Genomic DNA, 21,755 nt, shown 5'->3' on the forward strand with positions numbered 1-21,755 from the left:
TGCTCAACGGTTGCAAGTGACAAAGCATCAAGAACACAGTGAAATATGAGTTTCCTGTACACTTGGAGATTTTGTAGATGTTTGTGTAAAGGAAAATAGTCCAATTTAGGCTCGCTGGCCTCACTTCCGGCTACATTTTCTCCAGAAAGATAAACTTTCTCACTGGCTTCCACTGGCCCTTGGCTGGTGGGGTGAGTTTTCACAAGGCGATCTCTAGGCATTTCATTCAATCAACAAAGGGGTCACCTGAGTCCAACTTGATTGCCTGTAGGGGCTAATAAAAGCATAGGCTAACTTGGATATGCACGACTTGAGCCAGAGAATCGGGACACTGTTACCCGTGGACTTACATGTTCCCTGTATGTTTTCCTTTCCCCGGGCGAGAGTGCGCATGGAATTGTGCCTCTCCTCCCCCCCCCCCACGCTCTCACATGCTGCTCCTGTGGTTCCTTACGCTGAGGTCACACGGAATATTGTGAAACAGATGTCAGCCATTTACCCAGGCAAGGACTGGCACTTGCCAAGTGACCCTAGTGCCTTCAGTTTGCATGCATCCTCCTTCTGTTCCTACCATCATGTAGCCTGGGCCTAAGGAACCCAGACTCGGAGAAGCATTATTTATGGATGTGCTAAAATATTCAGCAAGGCAGAGACACCATGGGGACGTAACGCTACACACACACCGATGTCTTTACAGCTTAAGGAAATGGCTGCTCAGCACTGGCAGACAAACCTTGTTTTTACGTCCGTCTGCGGTAAATCATACAACGAGAGTCGACAGTGTTGTTTCGCACCAATTCTGGAAGGCACAATGCGGCATGTGTGTGCCTGACAGAAAAACATAAGAGGAGTGAAAGATTGAACCAGAGCCCTCTCGAGCTCTCTCGGGGGTAAAGACCTGTCGAAACCACCCAGGTACAAATCAAAAGGCCTCTGTTTCGAATGCCACGGCACATGTCTGAGGAATGTTGCTGGGATTCACAGCGAGCTTGGAGCACTGGTGCTGCTTAAAGTGAATAAAGGTTTGTCTTGCCCATATCTTCTCAAATTTGCATACACCCCACTGATCGCAGGGACACCCTGAAGGGAGCAGCTACTGCCACTAGCAATAGCTGTAGTATGACTGTATCTCACTATGCACCGTGGGAAAACGGGGACAGACCATATGTAGGGACATGCAGAGTGAGAAGTTGGGAATAAGAAATACATTCCTGGTACGATATTTCTTTTCAGTGCAAAGCTTCATTTGACATGAAGTTTGGAAATGGAGTGGACAGGTCAGTTGGTGCAATGCGTTTGAAGGCCATTTGGGTGATGCTGGACAAGAATAGCAAGGGTCAGTGGGCCAGAACACTACAGTCCCAGTATTTCCTGTTTGGAATTAGGCACAAAAAAAAACAATGGAGCCCTCAGAGTCAAGGCTAGGGCTGCAGACTGAGAATTTTTTTTCTACTGTCAGGAAAAACTTCATGACATAGTCTGTCAGGAACATTCCACATGTGCGTTTGATAAAATAGGTCAAATTCTCAGAGCATTGCCCCCAATGTAAAACTGGAAAACTGCGTGCTTGACTTTAGTAGGGTTATAACCCATGTGGGGCCAGTTAGTATCTTCAAAGTTTTCAACAGTAGTCTGCTCAGTAGTCATAGACTAAGGATATAGGGTGAAATCCCTCAGGAAGTTTTATAATACGTTTTTCAAAATAATACATCACAGCTAATGGTCGATGTAGTTACAGTATATGGCAGTGAAAATAAACACTACAGGTTCAGGCTGGTTGCTCAAACCAGGTTTTAGGGAAGTGTGATGAGGGCCAAAGTAATGATGTCATCTTCTGAGATGTTCTGACATTTCGGACACACTGTCATAAAGGATACATGGTGGGAAAGGGTGAAGCTTTCCTCAAAAGCATCTAAAGATTGTTTCCTTGTGAGACCACTAACATTTTTTAAGATGGTATGTGTCAAATAAATCTGTTGCATGTAGTGAATACAACACAGGCTGGAAGTAAATGATCCCCTTCTGTGATTTTATGTGGTTCCTTGTGGCTTTTTCTTCTACTTCTACGTGGAACTAAAGCTTTTACGATTTCAATCCAAATTCCCAGGAACTGAGAACTATTTAGGGGAAGTCATTATTATTTTAAAAGACTCTGATTATTTTGAATTAAGACCATGGTGGACATTAAGGCCGGTACTTCTGAACACCAGGAAATAATATATATGATGGGGGAGATAAGAGGTGATGACAGATTTATCCCAACATGCCTGCCAACCACACGCTAGTAAAAAAAAAAAAAGGTGCCAAGGTTTGCACATCATCCTGTCTTTCCATTTCAAACACTTCTGCCACTTTCAACCGCCAAAAAAACTCAGACGAGTAGAGAAGAGGAGCTCACAGTTCTCATCACTTTATTTTCACAAGAAGGTGTCAAGGATCCCGCCGACGCTTTGACACAGTTTGCCATTAGCTCCCAGTGTGATTGGGGCGAAATCCAGTTGGAGGTGGTAATTAATGTACCAGTGCAGTTATTTATAACGAAATGTGCTCAGCCAATCCATCAGTCATTTCCAGCACATGGGGTCTAGCTGGTGTTTTTGTGAGGTAAAGAGGAACAGCACGCCGCAAGCTCCATAAATGGATTCCAGTGGCAGTGAGTGTTCTTTTGTTAATTACACAAAGGAATGCATTAAAGAGGCTTGAGGCCCCTGATTACGACCCCAGTTTTTCCCGACGCTACAGGGAGCTGTCTTGAAGAAATGGGGGGAGAGTTGGAGGTTTTTGGTTGGTGGTGTTGTTTTGTGGCTTTAAGTCCAAACCGTCCGATGTCATTGATGCACTGCAGGGTTCTTTAAGTCACGCTGTCCGCTCTAACCTTCAGAAGTGAAAAGAGAGAACTGAAAAATCTCTGGGTGTGTATTTTTATTCTTTTTCTAAGGCACGTTTTTGGCCACCTGCCTGACACGTAGGATATGAGCTGTGCCCCGTTACCGTGACTTCAATATGCAGCCTTTTCGCAGAACTATATATACTTGTCAGGGTGAGTTACTGCGGGGGGCACACAGCAGACCAGCTGAAGGGCTTGCTGAGTGAGGTCAGCCCACTGACAGGAGCACCGCCAGATCCTGCCCTCTTAAGCGCTTTAAGATTAAAGCAGCGGCATATTTACATAGATCCCCCCCTCATCACTTTCACTTCTTATGACCTTTGCAACCTACTAAGGATCGCAATGTAAGGACTCTCGACGGATCAAACCATACCCGTGTCTAAATCATCTTTAATGATTGTACTCTTGCTCCTTCTCTTTTTTTTTATTGATATATAGGGAGGCAGGTCATGAGAAAAAGGCCTTATCTAAATGGCTGGAGTTAGTAATGACATAAAACATGTAGAAATGTTGCCTTTATCAGTGACGACAGTCCATTTGTAGAGACCATGTGCTCCCAAACATGGTTCATTAGTAAAAAGAGGTTATGTGACCTGAATGGTTAAAAAGTTTAAAAAACAGAGGTTAAAAAATTACACTATCCAGACATGTGTACTGCATAGCCTTTCCGTACATAACCTATGAGTAGCACTTCACTCGCACTATTAATAAATGACATAAATGTTGAAGTTATATACAAACTTGACCTGTACTGAGAGTTCTCTTTCTAACTATAGTCCCTTTCCTATATTCTCTTTCACATGTATACGTCGCCACTGTTCTCATTCCCCTTTCCTTAACATGGTTCTCAGAACCTGTGTATACCCCTGGTATATTGTCTAGAATAGATTGCTTTTTGAGGGATTCATCAAATTGTACTAAGAATTGTCCTGCCATGTTTGAGCTCTGATTGACAGAGCTTTCGGTGGTTCAGACTCACACATTCGACCCCTCACCTGCTGCTTGAGTCCAGACAGTGAGGCATCCTCTTGGCAGCAAGGACTTAGTGTTACTGTTACTGAACAGTGTGGCAATGGAGGGAGTGAAGTTGCACGCCATAAACTGCTGTCTGGAGCCGCTTGCGAAAGGCGTCCTCTGCTCAAAGTCATCAGCCCTGTCGGAATCGGAGGGGATGCTGTGCCTGAGACAGAGGAGACGCAGCTACACATCAAACCACATCTCCTTTGACAGCCTGAATGTCTCTTCTGAGAGAGCGGCGTGCCTTTTTAATTGCTCACAAAATAATTTGGCACCGCAGCAAAGGCAGGGTAAATCAATCCTGTGAGAGAATAACATCTTTCTCAAGTCTGGAGCATTTCCGCTTCCACTTCGAGCTTCATCTTTTTTTCCCGCATATTGAGTTATTTCTCGGATGAGTCATGTTGGTTGATCGCATAGCAACAAACTGTCAATCTTGTAACTAAGAACATTTATGGCCAGTTGTTGCTCACCGTTAAATGGAATACTTCTGATAACATTGTTGTGGTGTCACTTTGATAGATGAAGAGCGGAACTTAAGCATTGCAATTTGACATCACAAGAAAGAAATCTTACACTGCCAGTAAAATTGTGAGGTATAGTGAGATAATCCCAGAAAACCTGTTCCCTTGTAATTGGTAAAATAACTGGCTTGTCTCACAGCTGCACCAAGGACTTTTATTTATTTTATCGTGATTATTTTATTAATCCTGACATTTTCCAGACGGCTTATGCTCTGTTTAATAAGGCTGTTTTAGTAAGTCAGATTCTACATCTGATATGCTGGTGCGATGAAGTTGGATGAATACACTTGTCTTCCACAACTTTTGAAAGCACTCTCTCTTTCTCTCTCTCCCTCTTGGTTGGTGGATGAGAGCATATAGAGTAAATGCATGGTGGAAATACGACACGAGACAAATGCCTTATCTGACTAATGGGAGTTACGGATGACATCACAGGTTTACTCTGTATGATATATTTATATATTTGTATACAGTATATTATTTTTTCCTGTCATATCAAAATACATATTACTGAAGTGGAGATCTCCCCAAGCACTGGAATCATAAGAATCAACAAAAAGAATCTGATGACAAAACCAAACACTGAACCCTAGACGAAACGAACTTTAGCAGGTTTCTGTGATGGTATGTGTTTGTTGCACTAATAGCATTTCATGCTGTGTTTTTCCCTGCATAACACTAGCCTGTTGATTTGTCATTAAAAGTGCCTTTCCTCCAGTGCTGTGGGTTGCAGTTAGAGAGGGGGGAAAAACCCTCAGCAGGACACAGACTGAAGCAATCTGCCCTTATTTGGACATTCTTACGGAGGGTCTCCTTGAGGGGGCTGTCTGGCTGGCCTAGAGAATCCTAATGCTTCCTCTCATTGCGGCCTGAACCCTCTTCTAGGAGAGTAATGAGTGGAGTGGTCGCAGTGCCGCCCTCGCACACACACACATGGGTAACATGATCCCTTAAGCATCCGGGAGACTAAGCTAGACGTGTGGGATGCGCATCCTCAAGATTGGAGCCTGATGTCACAAGCCATGTGGCCGTGAGATTTGGGAGAAGGATAGGTCATGTTTGAAAACTGCGTGAACTCAGGAGCTTGTGCTAGTTAGGGATGACCAAATGTGGGCCTCAGAGTGTGTCCTCATTTTCCCCATTAAGTCCTGTTCTAGGCTTCTGTTTCTCCTCAGAGATCAGACTAGATCGTCTGTTCTTGTCAACTATTGTGACATTCAGGGATAGACCACTAGTGTCTTTATGTCATTTGAAAAGCATTTGTGATACACTGAATGTGACATGAGTTTACTTTACACACTTTCAAAGAAAAGAAGCAGCTTGATGCATCATCTCAAACAAAACTGGGACGGGTTAGTTGGACCTCAGGCTCCATGAGATGGAGCTGGTTTCCCCCCTCTCACTCTCTCTCTCTCTACAATGTTGGCTCGATAAATCACAACGCTTTCAAATAATCCAGAATTTTAAAGTGAAGAGAAGCAGACAGCGCTCCGAGCGAAACCGAACAGTAAACACAAGCCTGTAGCAGCGCTCCAGTGGGACTCTTTCTCTCTTTTCTCTCTCTCTATCCACTATGTTCATCCTGGAAGAGAGGAGAAGCACTGAGTGACTAGGCCCAGGGACCGCTGGCTGCCACACAGGGCCCACCAGAAAAGCAATCCCGCACACCATCTTGTTTTGAACACCAATTAGGAGCTAAAATAATTAGACGGGGCCCGTCTGCCGGCTGATGCCCAGGCACCGGCCCTACCACGCTGCCGTTTGATGTCCACATGAGCCATTTTGAGTTCCTCCACAAAGATTCATTGTTAGCTCTCTTCTCTCCCCCCTGGCAGAACTAATTCAAAACACACTCTTTCTGTGAAGGGGAGTATCTGAACTTCACAGAGAGAATGTTGTGGTGGTGTTTTGGGGGGTGGGGGTGGGGGGTGTGTTGTATATTTTTGGGTGCCCATGGCTGGATGTGTCTGTATCGCACTAGCATCTGTCAAATGTGCTAGAGTGGCAGTCACAATCAGAAGGCAGGTTTGTTTACCAGAAAATGTAAAATTCATGGAAAACTTTACAGGCATAGAAGGTACCAGTGGTGTAGTTGCCAAGCCCGCTCATTACAATTTTGGCTGCCTTTCACTTCATGTTAAAGGGGACGTTCAAACAACGACCTCCTCAGAAAAGACATCACAATCCCAGTCACCCTAATGTGATTACAAAACAGGAGCTCCACATACAGCAGACCCAGATCTCATTCCTTCACTCCTTCTGAGCCTGCACTCTGGACGATCACTACAAGTAAACTTGCTTTACAAGGAATAAAAAAAAGAGGTCATCCACAAGCTATTCACAGCCTCTGCGTGATTATACGAGTTGGAGCCAAGAGCCGGCCGTGAAGAAGTCCAGCAGGTCCTCCAGCCGAGACGCCTGGGAGCCTCAGAGCGCTTCTCGAAAAACTGACAGGTTAACAGTGCCGTAATCCCAGCAGCAGCTGTGTACTGTGCAAGCATCTCGTGTTGGTGTGTGTCTGCCTGCTAAACTGCCATCACAATAGCGTCCCAGAGGAGGTACTTAGCAGGCCATCTGAGCATCATGATGAAGACAAAGCCGCTCCAATTTGTGTCGCCGCTACAGAAACAGCTAAGAGTGGAGACGCAGCGCCATCTGTTGTTCAGGCCTGATCAGAGCTCTTGCATAGCAGAGGAGACCAGGAGGCCAAGACAACTAGAAATTATTAATGCTGAAGAGAACTGAGGGGTTTAGGAGACCGGAATCTCACTCTTTAAACTCCTCTAAGCCCAATGGGACATGGCTGAATGTCAGTAAGTGATGCACTGTCCAGACCGTTTCTATATCATGAGTATCTGACCTGCCTAGGGACTTCACACCATGACCTTACAGTTGCTCACAACATGTTTAACCAGTTGATGTTCACAAACAGCGGAGGAACGATCAAAGGAGTACTGTTTGCTTATCACCCTCCAGGGTGGAATGATAACACACTCCTCCGGTCTGTCCACGTCAGACCATTTCATGTGATCATCTGTGCGTCCTGGAACACACGACTCTTCCTGTGACACAGCACTGTGGACATGTGGTGCACCACGTATGTTCGCTGAAGTCTTTCGCAAGGAGTTATAGGGAAATCCTGCGTAAGAAGTCAGCAGAAGCAGTAGACACAAAGTAAACGGACAAGGGATTTCCTTGATCAGCTAAATCACTTACTCAGTGAATTAATTTAAGCTCTTCTTATAAAGTGAGACTTACCCACTTAATTCATCTTGCGCTAATTTCAACCTTAGTTGTGTCCTTTCAGTCTGTGTAATGGGGGGAAATGGATGCCTGTATATTCCCTAAAATAAAACATATTGAAACTAAACAGAAGGCATCTTGTTCTGCGGGACACGTAGTTTTACACTGTCAAATGAATCAAGGTCAATTTTGATATGGATGGCCCACCATAAACAATGAAAAAGCCATCTGTTGACACCATGTTAACTAGAGAGAATACAAAATCTCTGGGTTAGGGTTTGGCTAAGTTCTGGGTAGTGAATGCTTACAGCACTTCCCATGTTGTTAGCTTAACTGTCAACTATGCTATAAGTTTGATTGTTGAATGTAGTTGTTAAAAGCTGTTAGTTAGTTTACTATCCAGACTGGGCCATTACACTTAAAGTAATGGCAAAATTTGAATTACTGTATATGAAGTGAGTATTATCTTCCATTTGCAGCCAAAATTACACTCATGTGACTGACATTTTAAAAAGTCATTCAAATCCTCTGATTAAGTTCAAGGGTCAGTGGTTTGCTTACTTCCAAAGGACCTCACGTAAATAGCTAGTCCTTGAAAAGCTAACTTAAAAAAAATCCAAATGTGAAACAGATCACAACACTATCACACTGAAAAGAGGTTAAAGTTGAATGGTGGCTGTATATCAGAGAGCAGTGAGAAGAAAAAAGGCACTGGTCCTTGAAAAACAAAAGGAGGGGCCCAAGCAATCATAGCCGGTTGGCCTTCATCAGATCTTCAGTGTTATCCAGCATCTACCAGGGCAACTGTGGCGACACAAAAAGAGCACACTGCCCACTTCATCTCAATTAACTCATTGTACTCGCCGCTTGTAATGGTCCACACGCCACGGGAGCGGGTCCGCTGCTCAGAGGCACAAGGGCACAAAGCCTCTGCACAACACACTTGAATCCTCACGCCCACATGCTCATCACTCCAACAAATACCACCCGATCGCCTATTCATCAGAAGAGATGAAAATGGCCGGTGAAAAAAAAGGTTAATGGTCAAAACATCTCTCCAGACAGGTTAATGATAGCTTGACCGAGTCCTTGTTAAATGTAGTGGAATAGAAAGATTGCTGTGCATTTGTTGCGTTGATGATAGTGTGGGTTGTTAACGGATCTGCATGAAGGCCTACCAAATGAGAACGTTTTAAGCAATTTTGTGCGCTAAAATTGTTTCTCTCTCCCGGCCAGCAGTAGGTCTATGGTATTCATAATTCAGTGTGGCCGAAGAGTATCGCTAGGGAAAGCGTATGTGGCAGGGAATGAATTGATACAAATGTTTTTGTAATGTGTGTTTTTATGTTGGGCTAAATCTTTGTGACACAAAAAAATTGTATGACGGGAATATCCGCAAGCTTCTATTAAGACCCATGCTAGCACTGAGCTATCCGTGGAGATCACCCGCGAGAGTGAAATTTCATTTTTTTTTAACCCGCACACATGGTTCAGTAATTCCTCTGACAGCATCAATCAAAGCGCCGTCAGTGAGCCGCAGACGGGGGAAACTCACTGAACGGGGTCAGGGGAAAGGCCTCGTTTTTCCCCCTGAATTGTGTTCGGGTAGGACCGCAGACCCCGCAGTCATTATTCACACACTGCAAAGAGATTTCTGACACACCGCTGGCTCGGAGGAGGGTGCATGTGCTTATTAACTCGGCCTTCCATCATGGATTTTGGCCCGGTCTGCAGGCTAAGGCTCTCCACGCTTGTTATGGATTTATTACACAGTGTCTAAGGCTATCAGGAAAAATGGAGTGTTGTGCCGACTAAACTGAAATATACCAAAATGATCTTTCATGCGTTTTATTGTTAGATAGCACAATATTCCTGTGCATTATGCATCGTGATTCCCCTTTTTCAAATGTTTCAATTAATTCCTTTTCATTTATCAGTGCGATAAAAACCCATACATTAAACCCATAAAGGTAGCCTAATCAACAGAAATCAATGTGTACGCCCATTCTTAGTAATGTGCTCTTTCATCAACCCTAAGAACAACTAAATCATTGTATATGTAGAAAACGCCAACCTAAACACAAACCCTACACTGCCTCGGTGCGAGCTCCCTGGCATTAGGCCTGTATGCATGTCTGCAGTCATTAGTGTTTCCTAAAATCAGATACTGCACGTTTTTTGATGCTTTGTCTCCCTCAAGTGGCAAAACGCAGTACAGATGGCACTTAGGCCATGTGGGGGCTCTGCCTTTCGCTCTCATATGTTCTCTGGCGTACATTGCCAACAATACACCTTTGTCAAGTGTGACAGAATTTGGCATCAGTGTGGATGGGAACTCAGTGTTCGGAAAAAAGGTTAAAACAGGTTAGGCCTGCATCTGTTTTACTGGACAATGCTGGGTTTTAGGCCAACAATAGAGTCAAACCAAATGTGCTTTTCAAGGAGCCATATATTTGCTACCACCAACCCCCCAAGACAACCAGCATTGACCTGTAAAACACCTGCTTTTTGGCTGTACTTGCTTTCTAGCTAGGAATGAGTACATGATTTAAAGACTTTGAATTTTATAAAGAAGTCCAATACCTCCTAAATGCAGAACTCGAAGTAATTAGTATCACTCAGTATCCCCATGAAGTGACATAGATGTCTAGACCAATTATTTTAAGCGCATCTAGAGAATGTGAAGAGAATTGCAGAGAATTTGACAAAAAAGTGTATGATTATACAGGTGAAGGACTATGCCTTTAAACCAAATTGCAGCCAGATGCCATCGTGAGAGGTTGACAGCCATTGCAACACTAGGTCAAAATTAGTTGAATTAAGTAAAGTTTTAACAGACACTAACTGTGATGCTGGTCATACTACACAAATGTCTAAACGAAATTGCCATTATCTTCTACACACACAGGCAGAATCGATTAAACGTTCAAAACTTGCTGATGGATAATGCCAACCTTTAAAGCAATATCACGGAACAATGTCATAATGTCTCCCTAAGCTTCTGAAAAGACCATACAGGATCCATAAAGCCTCCTATTGGACCGAACAAGTGAAAGCTGACCATGCAAAGGTCAGCAATAGGCGCTAAGCTCAAACTCTCCTCACATCCCCATAAAAGATCCATCTCAGCACTGCTCTTCGAGGCCAGGGACACCATCACATTAACAGTGCAGAAAGACAGCGCCTCACAGACATAAACATCTTAACAGACACTTAAGGAAATATGAAAATGACACCCACCTCATAAAATTCATAAATGCACTTCATAAAAACTTCAGGCACCAATTACATGGGGTGCGCCGCTTAGTTCCCCCCCCCCCCCCCCCCCACCTCTCCCGATCCCCTCATCCATACGAAGGCTGCCGAAGCGTTCGAGGCAGCCTAATGGTTAAATAAGCGACAGAGGCACAGAGAGAGTCACAGATCAATTTGGATCAATCCCGGCTCGCAGCGGGGAGGCTGGTTAACATTGGCACCGCCAGAGGGCTGTAGGCTGTCAGAGCACAGCGACACATCACCACGCATGCTAACTCTCCTCAGGGACTCAGAATCCAACATGCAGCGCACAGGTCAGAATTAATAAGTAGATAAGCCTGCTGAAGGACTTACAATAACAGTGATAGCAACCATTAAAAAAAAACCTTTGTCTCTCTCGTGTGAAAATGACTTCACTGATCTAACCTCAAGGCCACATCTCGTTATGGCTGCAGATGTCTGAGATGGAGCCGATAAGAGAGCTTAATGCTCAAAGGACCCCCACTCCTCCCCTCTCAAAGTGAACCTTTGGTTTTATCATTACCATGCTTTTATATTTCCATAATTATAGACATGTGGCGGACCATCTCATGATATATATTTGACCCTGCCAAATGACTGTACGCAAAGGTCTGCCAAGTGAGTAGAAGTAAATAAATGCGCCACGAGAGTGTGCAGCCCGATCCTGCCAGTGTGGAGGGTTTCCTTTGCAAAGCCTAGCCGTCCGTGGCTTCTCGGTCATCCGTGAGTAACACACTACACCTTACCCCGGGGGACAAGTTTATTGTGTTTTGAGTTGGGGAGGGAGGGAAAGGGGGGTGTTACAGTGTTGGCTCATTTCTGCTGAGCTACAAAAACGTTCAATGAGAGGTCTTCATTACAAACTGACAAAGGGGAAAACAGAGTTCACAACAGCATGTACCACATAACTGGAAATGGATCTGGGTCTCATATAAATGACATCATTTCTAATAATCTACGGTAGATTTTTTTGTTGTTTTTTTTTCATATTTTTCATAACTTCATACAGATAATGGATTAGGCTAAAATGCACCATAATATTTGGTTGACTTTTAGGAACAGTTTCCTTATTACATCACAAAATACATTTTTATATCCCAAAGAAGCAAGACTTGCAAGTAGGCATTTAAACATAACTAAATCTACAGCTACAAAATTCTACTCCGACAGCCTTTACCTGTTGGGCTCTCTCTTCCCAGTCCACGTTGGGTAAAAACTTGGGGCAGAATCGGTATGACATATACACAGAAGTCCGTATTGTAAAGGCTATAAAGATTTGTTGCACGTTGTAAAGTTGCCTCCTGGATCTTTACACTGCGGCGGCAGGTTGGGGGGTGGGGGTGGGGGAAAGGGATGGGGGGTTTAGAAGGGGGGGAGGGGGGGGGGTGGATGGGAGGGTGGGTGCAGGATCCTGCCGTCTTATGTAGCGTATCTCTTGGTCCACTGTCGGGCTATCCTGTCATGCTCAGCTCTGTTGGTCAGGTACTGAGTCGCTATGCTTCCCACCAGAGGATCCGCTGGGGGGGGGGGGAAAGGGAAAGACAACACAGAGTTATGGTTGTAGCTCTCTCTCTCTCTCTTTCTCTCTCACACGCACACACACACACACACACACACACACACACACACACACTCTTTAACACACACACACACACACACTATTTCAATGTGTCAGATTGACTGTTTTAGAGATGTGTTCCATTCTTTACCTGCAAACTGATCAACCTGATACAAACTAATCATGAACAAAGCAGTGCTTTTTCCCAAAACAGCCATGGTATATAAAAAAAAACGAAAGCCACCGAAAGCTTCTCACTACAAAAGCGAAACTAACTGATGATCTTTGATCAGTCTGACACATCCTGCACATCTGTGAGCGTTACCCCTTAAAATAGAGTTAAACCATGAAAATGCTTTTCTCAAGATACAAATAAATCCTTTTCTGGCAATGACCACTCAATCTCATCCTTCACTCATCACTCACTCACTCAGTCACTCATCCCACGACTCCCCTCGACAGTTCAGAGTGACTGTCTGATGGCCTGATATGGCTGCTGCGATTGGAACTGAGGGAATGAGAGAGAGAGGAAGGCCTGAGAGGAGACAGCCCTACTCACCAGGGTTGCAGTCCGTCAGCAGAGAGCAGATGGAGAGCAGGACCTTGGAGATGGTGAGCGCGGGGCTCCAGTTGTCCTTCAGGATGTCCAGGCAGATCACGCCCTGACTGTTGATGTTGCAGTGATAGATCCTCGTGCGGAAAGTAACCTGTGGAGGGGGGGTGGGGTTTAGAATGACATTGTCACATGTTGCAATTTGCACAGTAAAAAGAGGTGAGAACATATACCAAACACTGAAATCTGAGACAACACACTCTAACACACTCTTGCACAACATGTAGGGAATATTCAATATAGCCGCCCCATGTCTGCATCTTTACTATTTATATTGGGTTCGTTGAACATACATTGCTCAAAACACATTTCATAATGTAAACAGCTTCTGGCAGGCCCAGGCCGACCACAGCGGGTCTCACTACTGATAAGCACTGGTAAGGGCAATCTGAACATGATGATGTCATTCATTCATTCACAGCTGTAGTTGTACTGGAAATCAGATTGCGAGAAAGTGCTATGAGTGAGCCCCCCCCCCCCCTACAAGTCAATGAGTTTAAGTGTCATCACTACCCTCCTTATCTCTCGCAGGACTGTATCCATATTACACTTGTCTGGGATTGTTGATAACGCCTGCAGACGTTGGCCTGTGCCCGACTGCTCCGTTGTTGTGAGGGAGAGAGTTCAACTTAAGCTCAGCAGGGAGCTGCGTCGGGTCATGCGCTAACACTCCTGTGGCTGATTACGGAAGCTGTTGTTTGGCGTTTGTCGACAGCGACGCTGCGTTTTGGCACTTCAGAGCGCTTATGCTCGGGGCAGCAAGCGGAGGCAGCGGAGTCCACCGTCACATGACTATGCAAACCCCAGCGACCAAAATAACCCCCTGAGCAGGCTGGTACAATGCTGGTATTGTGGAGGCGTGGAGGCCTGAGTGCGATAGGGGCAGTGAGCTGCCTGCCGGAGAGTGCCGCTGCTGCTACTGCCACTGTGGCTGCTGTTACTGCTGCTTCTGTTAATGCTGCTGTTAATGCTGCTGCTGCTATGCCAGGCTTGTGTGCTGGGCTGCCATAGGCTCTCTCTTTAGGCTTACTCCCTCACTCTGTTTATCTCTCTCACACATACTCTCTCTTTCTCTCTCTGGAGTGTAGTAATAAAATCTAATTGGGACCAGCCCAACACATGCCAACAAACACCAACTCCAGTGTCCAGCAGCTGTTGGTTCGTGTTGTGTCTGCCTCCACCTCTTCCGTTATGTTCGTAATACCGTATACATTTTGGTGTCTGTTATCCTCTAATCCTTTCTCCCAGGATTCAAAACCCAGCCCACTTCAGAATGCTGGGAATGTCGGAGCTTGCTGGGCCAGTGCGGAAAAGCCTTCAAAGCAGAGAGAGATTCTCCTCAGGGAAAGAGAGCTTTTTTCCTCCTCCTCCTCCTCCTCCTCCTCCACTGCCCCTCACCAGCACATCTCTCGCCTCCCACTCTGCTCGACTAAGTAAACAAACACACTTCCCCATGTCACTGTGCAGAAATGAGCAGCGCAGGCTCCATTAGCTTGGTGAGCTAGATGTGCAAATATTAATTTGTATGGTGGTACGGCAGCAGAGCAGACATTGTTTTAAGATGTGTGTGTGTGTGTGTGTGCCATACTCTTGTGTCTTTCTGCTGTCTTTGCCTCAGCACACCCAGCTGTGAACTGACTCCAGCACTCAAACAAGGATTAGTGGCCCATAAACCAAGGGGTTGTGCTTGCAAACACCCACACACAACCAACACCCGCTACCCCCACCCCCACCACCACCACCATCACACACACACACCCAGACGGACAGACAGACATAGAGACAGACAGAGAGAGAGAAGAGAGAGAGGAAATGTGGGCAAGATCTCTCTAAGTTGTTGTGTTTCATCTGTAAACAAAAGAAAGGCGCGGGGGGGGGGGGGGGGGGGGGACTGTGGTGTGTTCAGTACAGTCTCCATCATCACAAATAAATCCCCAGTTCATAATTACTGGATTAGACTTCCCAATGCCTTCATCTTAACAAAGACCAGCTTCCTGCCCATGTGGTTTATATCAGTGTCTTTTACAGATGTCACCAGGCCTTTCAAATGACGGACGAGACGCGAGAGAGAACGTTCTAGTGACAAATGGTTCCTCATACTAAGCTGAAGCGTTCGATCGCTCATTCATCGAAAATTATTCTCATTTCTAAAGTTTGGAAAGAAACACATGACCACAACAAGACCCATGACAAATCCTTTCCTGAGCCAGTTTCAGGGAAAAAATAAATCAGCTGAATCATCTGACCTTCACAAACAACACATTCCTGACAAAACAAAAATGCATTTCTGTATTATTTCAGTATCATTGTTCCCTGCCAAAAGACAAGGGTTTTATACGTGACTATTAACCCTTTTAAAGGCTAAGTTTCCTTTTACTTAACCTGAACACTTGTGTCTCAGGAGAGTTTATGGTAAAGGAAAAGAGGCACATCCTAAATCACACCCTAAGCCCTTGAAACGGTGTATGTAAGCACATGTGAAACGGTGTATGTTAGCACATGTGAAACAGTGTATGTAAGCACAGGTGAAACGGTGTATGTTAGCACAGGTGAAACGGTGTATGTAAGCACATGTGAAACAGTGTATGTTAGCACATGTGAAACGGTGTATGTAAGCACAGGTGAAACGGTGTATGTAAGCACATGTGAAACAGTGTATGTTAGCACATGTGAAACAGTGTATGTAAGCACAGGTGAAACGGTGTATGTAAGCACAGGTGAAACGGTGTATGTAAGCACAGGTGAAACGGTGTATGTTAGCACAGGTGAAACGGTGTATGTTAGCACAGGTGAAACGGTGTATGTAAGCACAGGTGAAATGGTGTATGTAAGCACAGGTGAAACAGTAAGCACAGGTGACACAGTTAAGCCTTCACAGTACCTTTGGTGGCTTGAAGGGGTAATCCGACGAGAAGGTGATGTCCAGGAAGAACACGCCACCTTCATACACAGAGCCAGGGGGTCCCAGGATGGTGGATCTCCATTCGTAGATGTTGTCTCCTTTGGGTCCCGCACTGGTGAGAGAAGAAAAGTTTAGAAAAAAACTGTCAGAAACAAAACAAAATAAAAACAAAGGCTAGCGTTGCTTCCCCAGAGCCGTTTCCATTATAGCTGCTACTGATGTCTGAAGGACCGCAGGCAAGCAGGAGAAAGTATTGTGGTGGGACTGACTGACGCACCACTCTGTCACAAATCGACCTAGAAGTCTGCCAGCCAGCCAGCAAGCCAGCGCTTCGCCGCACAGTCTGTTTACATAAAGTGAGCAGGGCTGAAATATATGTCTGCTCCGAGAAGGCTGTATTGTCAAGTTTTATTCTATCTGAAAAAATCTTTTTACAAGGTGGACCATGACCACGGGAGAAGTTGGCCTCAAATGTCAATGACACAGGTCACAAAGCAGCCGACAGTAGTGCTAAAACACCCCCCCCCCCACACACTCACTTCTGCCTTTTAATGGAATACAAAAACACATAAATAGTGTAGTGTAGCGTGCATGTGTGTGGGGGGGGGGGGGATCTTTAAAGTAAAGATATCAGGAGGGTGTTGGATTGAAACCGCCCAAGTGCAGCAGATTGGTGAATGAAGCAGGCAGATGCCTCCATCACCACCGCCTGCGCTCCCTGCGCTGTCGCTGCCTTAAGCACCAGCTTATCAGAGTCATCCTCCACTCAATTACCATGTGATGAAACGCTACCTTCCACCAGCGCACCATAAAGCTGCTGCAGAGGACAACAGGAGTTGCCGTGGTTTCCAACAACAGAAAAAAAAATGTTTTCTAGATAAGGAGTGATGGAGTGATGAGGTGATGGGGTGGGGAGAAGGATCATGGAAAGAAAGCTCTTTATAGATAATGATGAGATTAAATCAGATTAGACTATCATTGTTCCTCGTACAATAAATTCACTGGTCTTTAAAATGATGAATGACAACCGGCAAACAAAGCATATGGCCTATATTTAAGACTTTCTGTTGATTTCTTCTTCATCTGTACTGAATACACTATAGGCCCAGACATTTCAATTCATGTTCAAGAAAAAAAGAACTCCAGATCATCAAACCTCAAGTTGTGTTTGTCCTAAAATAACACACCCTGAAATTGATTTAGAAAGCACAGAACAAAGGACGTGAAAACGCACCAATAAATCATTACATTAAGGCCTGTGGCAAAGTGAGACACCTCCCCCCTCACCACAAAAGTCTCTCAGTGGCAAAAAAAAAAAAAACATTTCAGGCCAGGAGTTGACGAGTGAAGAAAAATCCTTTCAGAGGCTCCAGCACATCAACCTGACAGGCCTTCCAATAGAGCCCAGATAAGAGCCTTTAGAAGACTCTGTGCTGCCTGAAAGCTTTTACCTACCCTTGTCAAGAGATTTCAGTGTTACACCAGTCAGAATTACACTCAGAGCGGGACAGAAACTCTGAGCCACAGTGTCAAATCCTGCGGGACCCCACCGCTTCATGCTGGGGCAGTAGGTTTTTGATATGTTGGCAGAAAGTCTGCCTTGCCAATAAAGTTTAGGGAATAACAATAATAGATTTGTAGAGGTGAAACAGGAAAATAAACTACAAAACATCAGAGGCAGCTGAATAACAGACATAGGTGAGGCGACCCTGTGGAGAATTTCAACCTCGTGGCACAACATTATACTCAGTTAATGGGCCGACATGGGGTTAAATTGCCATAAACATTATGCCAAATTATTGTGCAATGACTGCAGAATTATTCACCTCTACGCTCAAAGCCTGTGCACCCAAATCAATCGTCTATGGAAGGGCCAATAATAAGATGTGTGACCTTACTGGTGCCGGTACGGAGCGAGCAATAACCCTCTCATTAACTAAGCGTAACATTCACTTTCCCTCAGCCTCGCACCTGCTGCTGTGTGTGTGTGATGCGCTGAGTGTGCAGCAGGTATACGAACAGATAGGCATGTGTGTGTGTGTGAAAAAAAATACCTCAAAGAGGTGCGGCGGGGCAGAGGCGAAACCGTAACACTTACGATGCAGTTATGCCGTAGGGGGGTGAGGCGTGTGTATGTATGAAGGGGTGGGGGGGGGGTTCACTCAGTGTTGCATAATTCTGGGGAAAAAGAGGATGGGTGGTGGCCAGCTAGACAGACTGGATGTGATGCATCTCTGCTAATAATCCCTTTCCAAACTGGGCCAGCCCTCTTGTGTGTAATCCGGCAAACCCCTCTGGTCGGTGGGGCCTGCTCCTGCTCCTGCTCCTCGTCGGAGGCTGCTGTCCAGACCGCCGGCTCTCCATTCTGATATTGTGTAATCTAGTGCATCATTTAATTCATACTGAAAGCCATTAATTTGTTGCTATTTTACTGCTATAGTGTTGTGTTGGAATGGAAGCTAAACGGTAAAATCGAATCGTTAATCTATTCCCTGGCGACCTAGTGACATTAACGATTATCTTCTGACACGGCTCCAGTGGGACTTGGAACCATTGGAACCAAGTGTTCGAAAAGGGCAAGGGGACTTCTCCCTATTCATTCACTACATTGACATCAGAGTAAGCCCTTGCCCCATTGATGCCAGATTATTTCTCTGAGGATTGATTAATGTCTATATGAAGCCATTTAACATCATCCTCAACTGGCTGTGATCAATTAGAACCTAGTCTGCCTTTTTATCGGTGATCTAATCTTGATAAACTGAATAATTTGATATGCTTATGTGTGAATCCCCTGCTAGAAGTGTATTTTGAAGCATCAGACACCACCAGTGAGCACTGGCCTTAAATATGGTTCCCTGAGCTAGAGATAGGATGAGACCTAGCATGTTTTACATGTCTATGGGAGGTTCACGCTCCATAGAATCCTGATAAATACAGTCTGGTAAAACATGACACCTGCGACTTTATTGTTATGGAATACTGAATGGAATTGAAAATTGTATCTATTCCTGTTGTTGAATATTTACCTGATACATGATTAGGTTTTGTGTGTGAAAGAGATATAAGGCTCCCTCACAGTCTGCTCACCATAATCATAATCATAATCAATGTATTTGCAGCCATCCCACTACCTGTTTCACAAACACACTTGAACACTTTCTCCCACTCACTCTTTCTCCCTCCCTCCGTTTCTTTCCCTCCCTCCTTCCCTCCCTCTCTCTCTCTCAGCACAGATTGGTTTTAATGGCCGTGCTCTGACTTGTTATCCTTTGAGAGCTGAAAGGAGAACTCCTACCATTAAAAAAAGCTTACGCTGGGATTCTCGCACTCTCACATGGTCTATAGAGGCAAGTGCGTGCTGTGCAGAAAAAAAAGGCAACAGAGAAAAAAAAAAAGAAAGAAGTTGACACCCGTCCCCAACTATCTTTCTGTCCACCTTTTACTTTTAAGTTCAAGGCTAAACAAGAGAAAGTTCTTCCTCATACCATGCCAATCCTTAATTTACTCATCTCTTACACAAACATCCTGGCAGAGTCCTCAGTTTTGTTCTCCTGGAAGACATCCAGTCACACACGCCTCTAATCAAATGAAGGCTGAATTAGGGCTGTCCACCTGAAGGGACTCCGCTTCCCTGAGCACCGCCTCCAGAGGGGAAAAATAGACCAAAACAAAACCAAACCAAAAAAACGCAACATGAGAGGAGCCGCAGTGACAAACAGTTGGAGAATGAGGAGGCTTCCTCGCACGGTCACCTTGATTCAGACTGGGTAAACAACAGGATAACTTCAATCTGGAACTGGCTCAGTGGACCCCAGAGAGAGAGAGAGAGGGAGAGAGGGAGAGAGGGAGAAGGAGAGAGGGAGAGGGAGAGGGAGAGGGAGAGGGAGAGGGAGAGAGTCCCTTTCTGAAAAGGATTCCCGTCCCTATGCAGTTCCCTCTCACAGTAACCCAGCAGAAATGCTTTAAAGCCTCAGAAATGGGTCCTGGCTGAAGAACTGAGGATTTTGGAAGTCACTCCAAAGCACGTCATGAAAGACCAAGAACAAGTACAAAACAGGAAAAAAAAATCAAAGACATACCACACACAGCCAGACCCCCCCCCCCCCCCCCCACACACACACACACACACATGCACACACACACACACACACAAGCACACACACACACACACACGCACCAGTTTCGTCTGAGCACAAGGTTACCATGAAACAATGAAGCATGAAGTGGCAAAGCACCTCTCGTTTGTCTAAGTCTGTGTGAATGTCCAGTGACGCCTGGCGAAGACCAGCACTGAATCCCCTGCCAGGCAGCCAGTGACCTGATACTGGATCTAAAATTGGCCGCAATTAATGAAATAACCTCTGGGGCTTGGCTGGAGTCATTCATTCAGATCTCCCTCTCCTCTCTCTCTCTCTCTCTCTCTCTCTCTCTCTCTCTCTCTCTCTCTCTTCACCCCCCACTGGCAGTGAGAGCTATAATCAAGTGACAGGATATGACCTAGACTGTTATTTATCTGACAATTGGTATAAAGTCATGGTCAGCTCTGTAATTATGATGGCATTGTATGAATAACTGTAATCTCAGCTCTCAAAATGTCAAATTTGGTGCTAATTGTTCGCCACGTGAAGACCAGTGTGGGGGCCGGAGATGATTTAGCCAGACACTGTCACATCTGACCCGGCGTGGCCGAAGTGACACCATATTCCCGCTGATGCAGCCCGCGCTCCACCCTCCTCCCCCAGCGTGCAGTTTAACACAGAAGTGTAAACATTACACCATGAGTCTAATTGCGTGACATGATGTGGGGTCTCCCCAGGCCGGGAGGCAGCTGCATGGGGGAAGCACAGGAGGGGAAACTCACTGTGGCATTTATTATTTTTCACTCTTGGCACTGAAAGCTAACATTGACCTTAGCAGCCTTGCAGTGTAGTGCAGCGCAGGGATCAGAAACCACATCCACAGCATCCGCAGCACTGCCATAGGATTGATACTTATGATTAGATCTCCAGATAACAACCCTGCTACCAAGCATAGGTATCAGATCATAGGTGGATTTTGGTGGCAACTTCTCACCGACTGCTCACCGACCACCATCATCTTCAGTGTAAATGGATGTGGATATTACGAAAATAACATAACATTTGAGCAATTCCTGGAATTTCTAAATCACATCCTTGGCCCAGTCTATTTAAAATATCAGTCGCTAAACAGATGACGTTCATAGTACTAGATTTGACTTAACAAGAATAAATGATCGAAAAAGAAATAAATGCGTACACAAAATTATGTTTTGTAAGCAAGGAAAACGGTGGGCCGTTTGTCTGGAACTCACCAGTGGACTGCTACAAAACCGATGAGCAAAAGGCCAGTGGCCCACCAGCTTTACCTTACTCATTATAATCAGGGTCAGGGCAGTATGATCTGTCCTTCACTGGGCAAGGGTCTCCTGCTGTTGAGCAGTCACACATTAAGGTTTTTCTTGTGGAAAATGCATCTCTAGTTACTATTAAAACATAACCGGATTTTAACTGGATCTGCTTCATATGTGTCCTGATAAACAAGGATACAGACACACTATGGCAAGCGTTGAATGATGACTGAGCCAATCAGAAAAGAGATAGTATCTTTGACATTAGTTGTTGTGTTTAGAGGCAGACCTGGCCTGGTTTGGCCCTGCTCAGTCTAAAATGAGTGCAGTGTGGCGCAGTTTGGTGCCGTTCAACTACCCAAAT

General features: G+C 45.1%; 1 protein-coding gene across 1 annotated transcript in view; it reads right to left on the reverse strand.

Annotated features, from left to right (window-relative positions):
• Nucleotides 1-11,702: 11,702 nt before the first annotated feature.
• Nucleotides 11,703-21,755, reverse strand: part of ube2e3 (ubiquitin-conjugating enzyme E2E 3) — a 25,172-nt gene continuing 15,119 nt past the window's right edge. Inside the window, exons 4-6 of the mRNA XM_080838782.1 lie at nucleotides 16,000-16,132; nucleotides 13,065-13,212; nucleotides 11,703-12,464 (exon numbers count right to left, since the gene is read on the reverse strand). Of these exons, the coding sequence (XP_080694908.1) occupies nucleotides 12,367-12,464; nucleotides 13,065-13,212; nucleotides 16,000-16,132 (379 nt within the window). The 3' untranslated portion in view covers nucleotides 11,703-12,366. The remainder of the gene's footprint in view (nucleotides 12,465-13,064; nucleotides 13,213-15,999; nucleotides 16,133-21,755) is intronic.

The sequence above is a fragment of the Sprattus sprattus genome, assembly GCF_963457725.1.
Source record: "Sprattus sprattus genome assembly, chromosome: 5".
Classification (NCBI taxonomy): domain Eukaryota; kingdom Metazoa; phylum Chordata; class Actinopteri; order Clupeiformes; family Clupeidae; genus Sprattus; species Sprattus sprattus.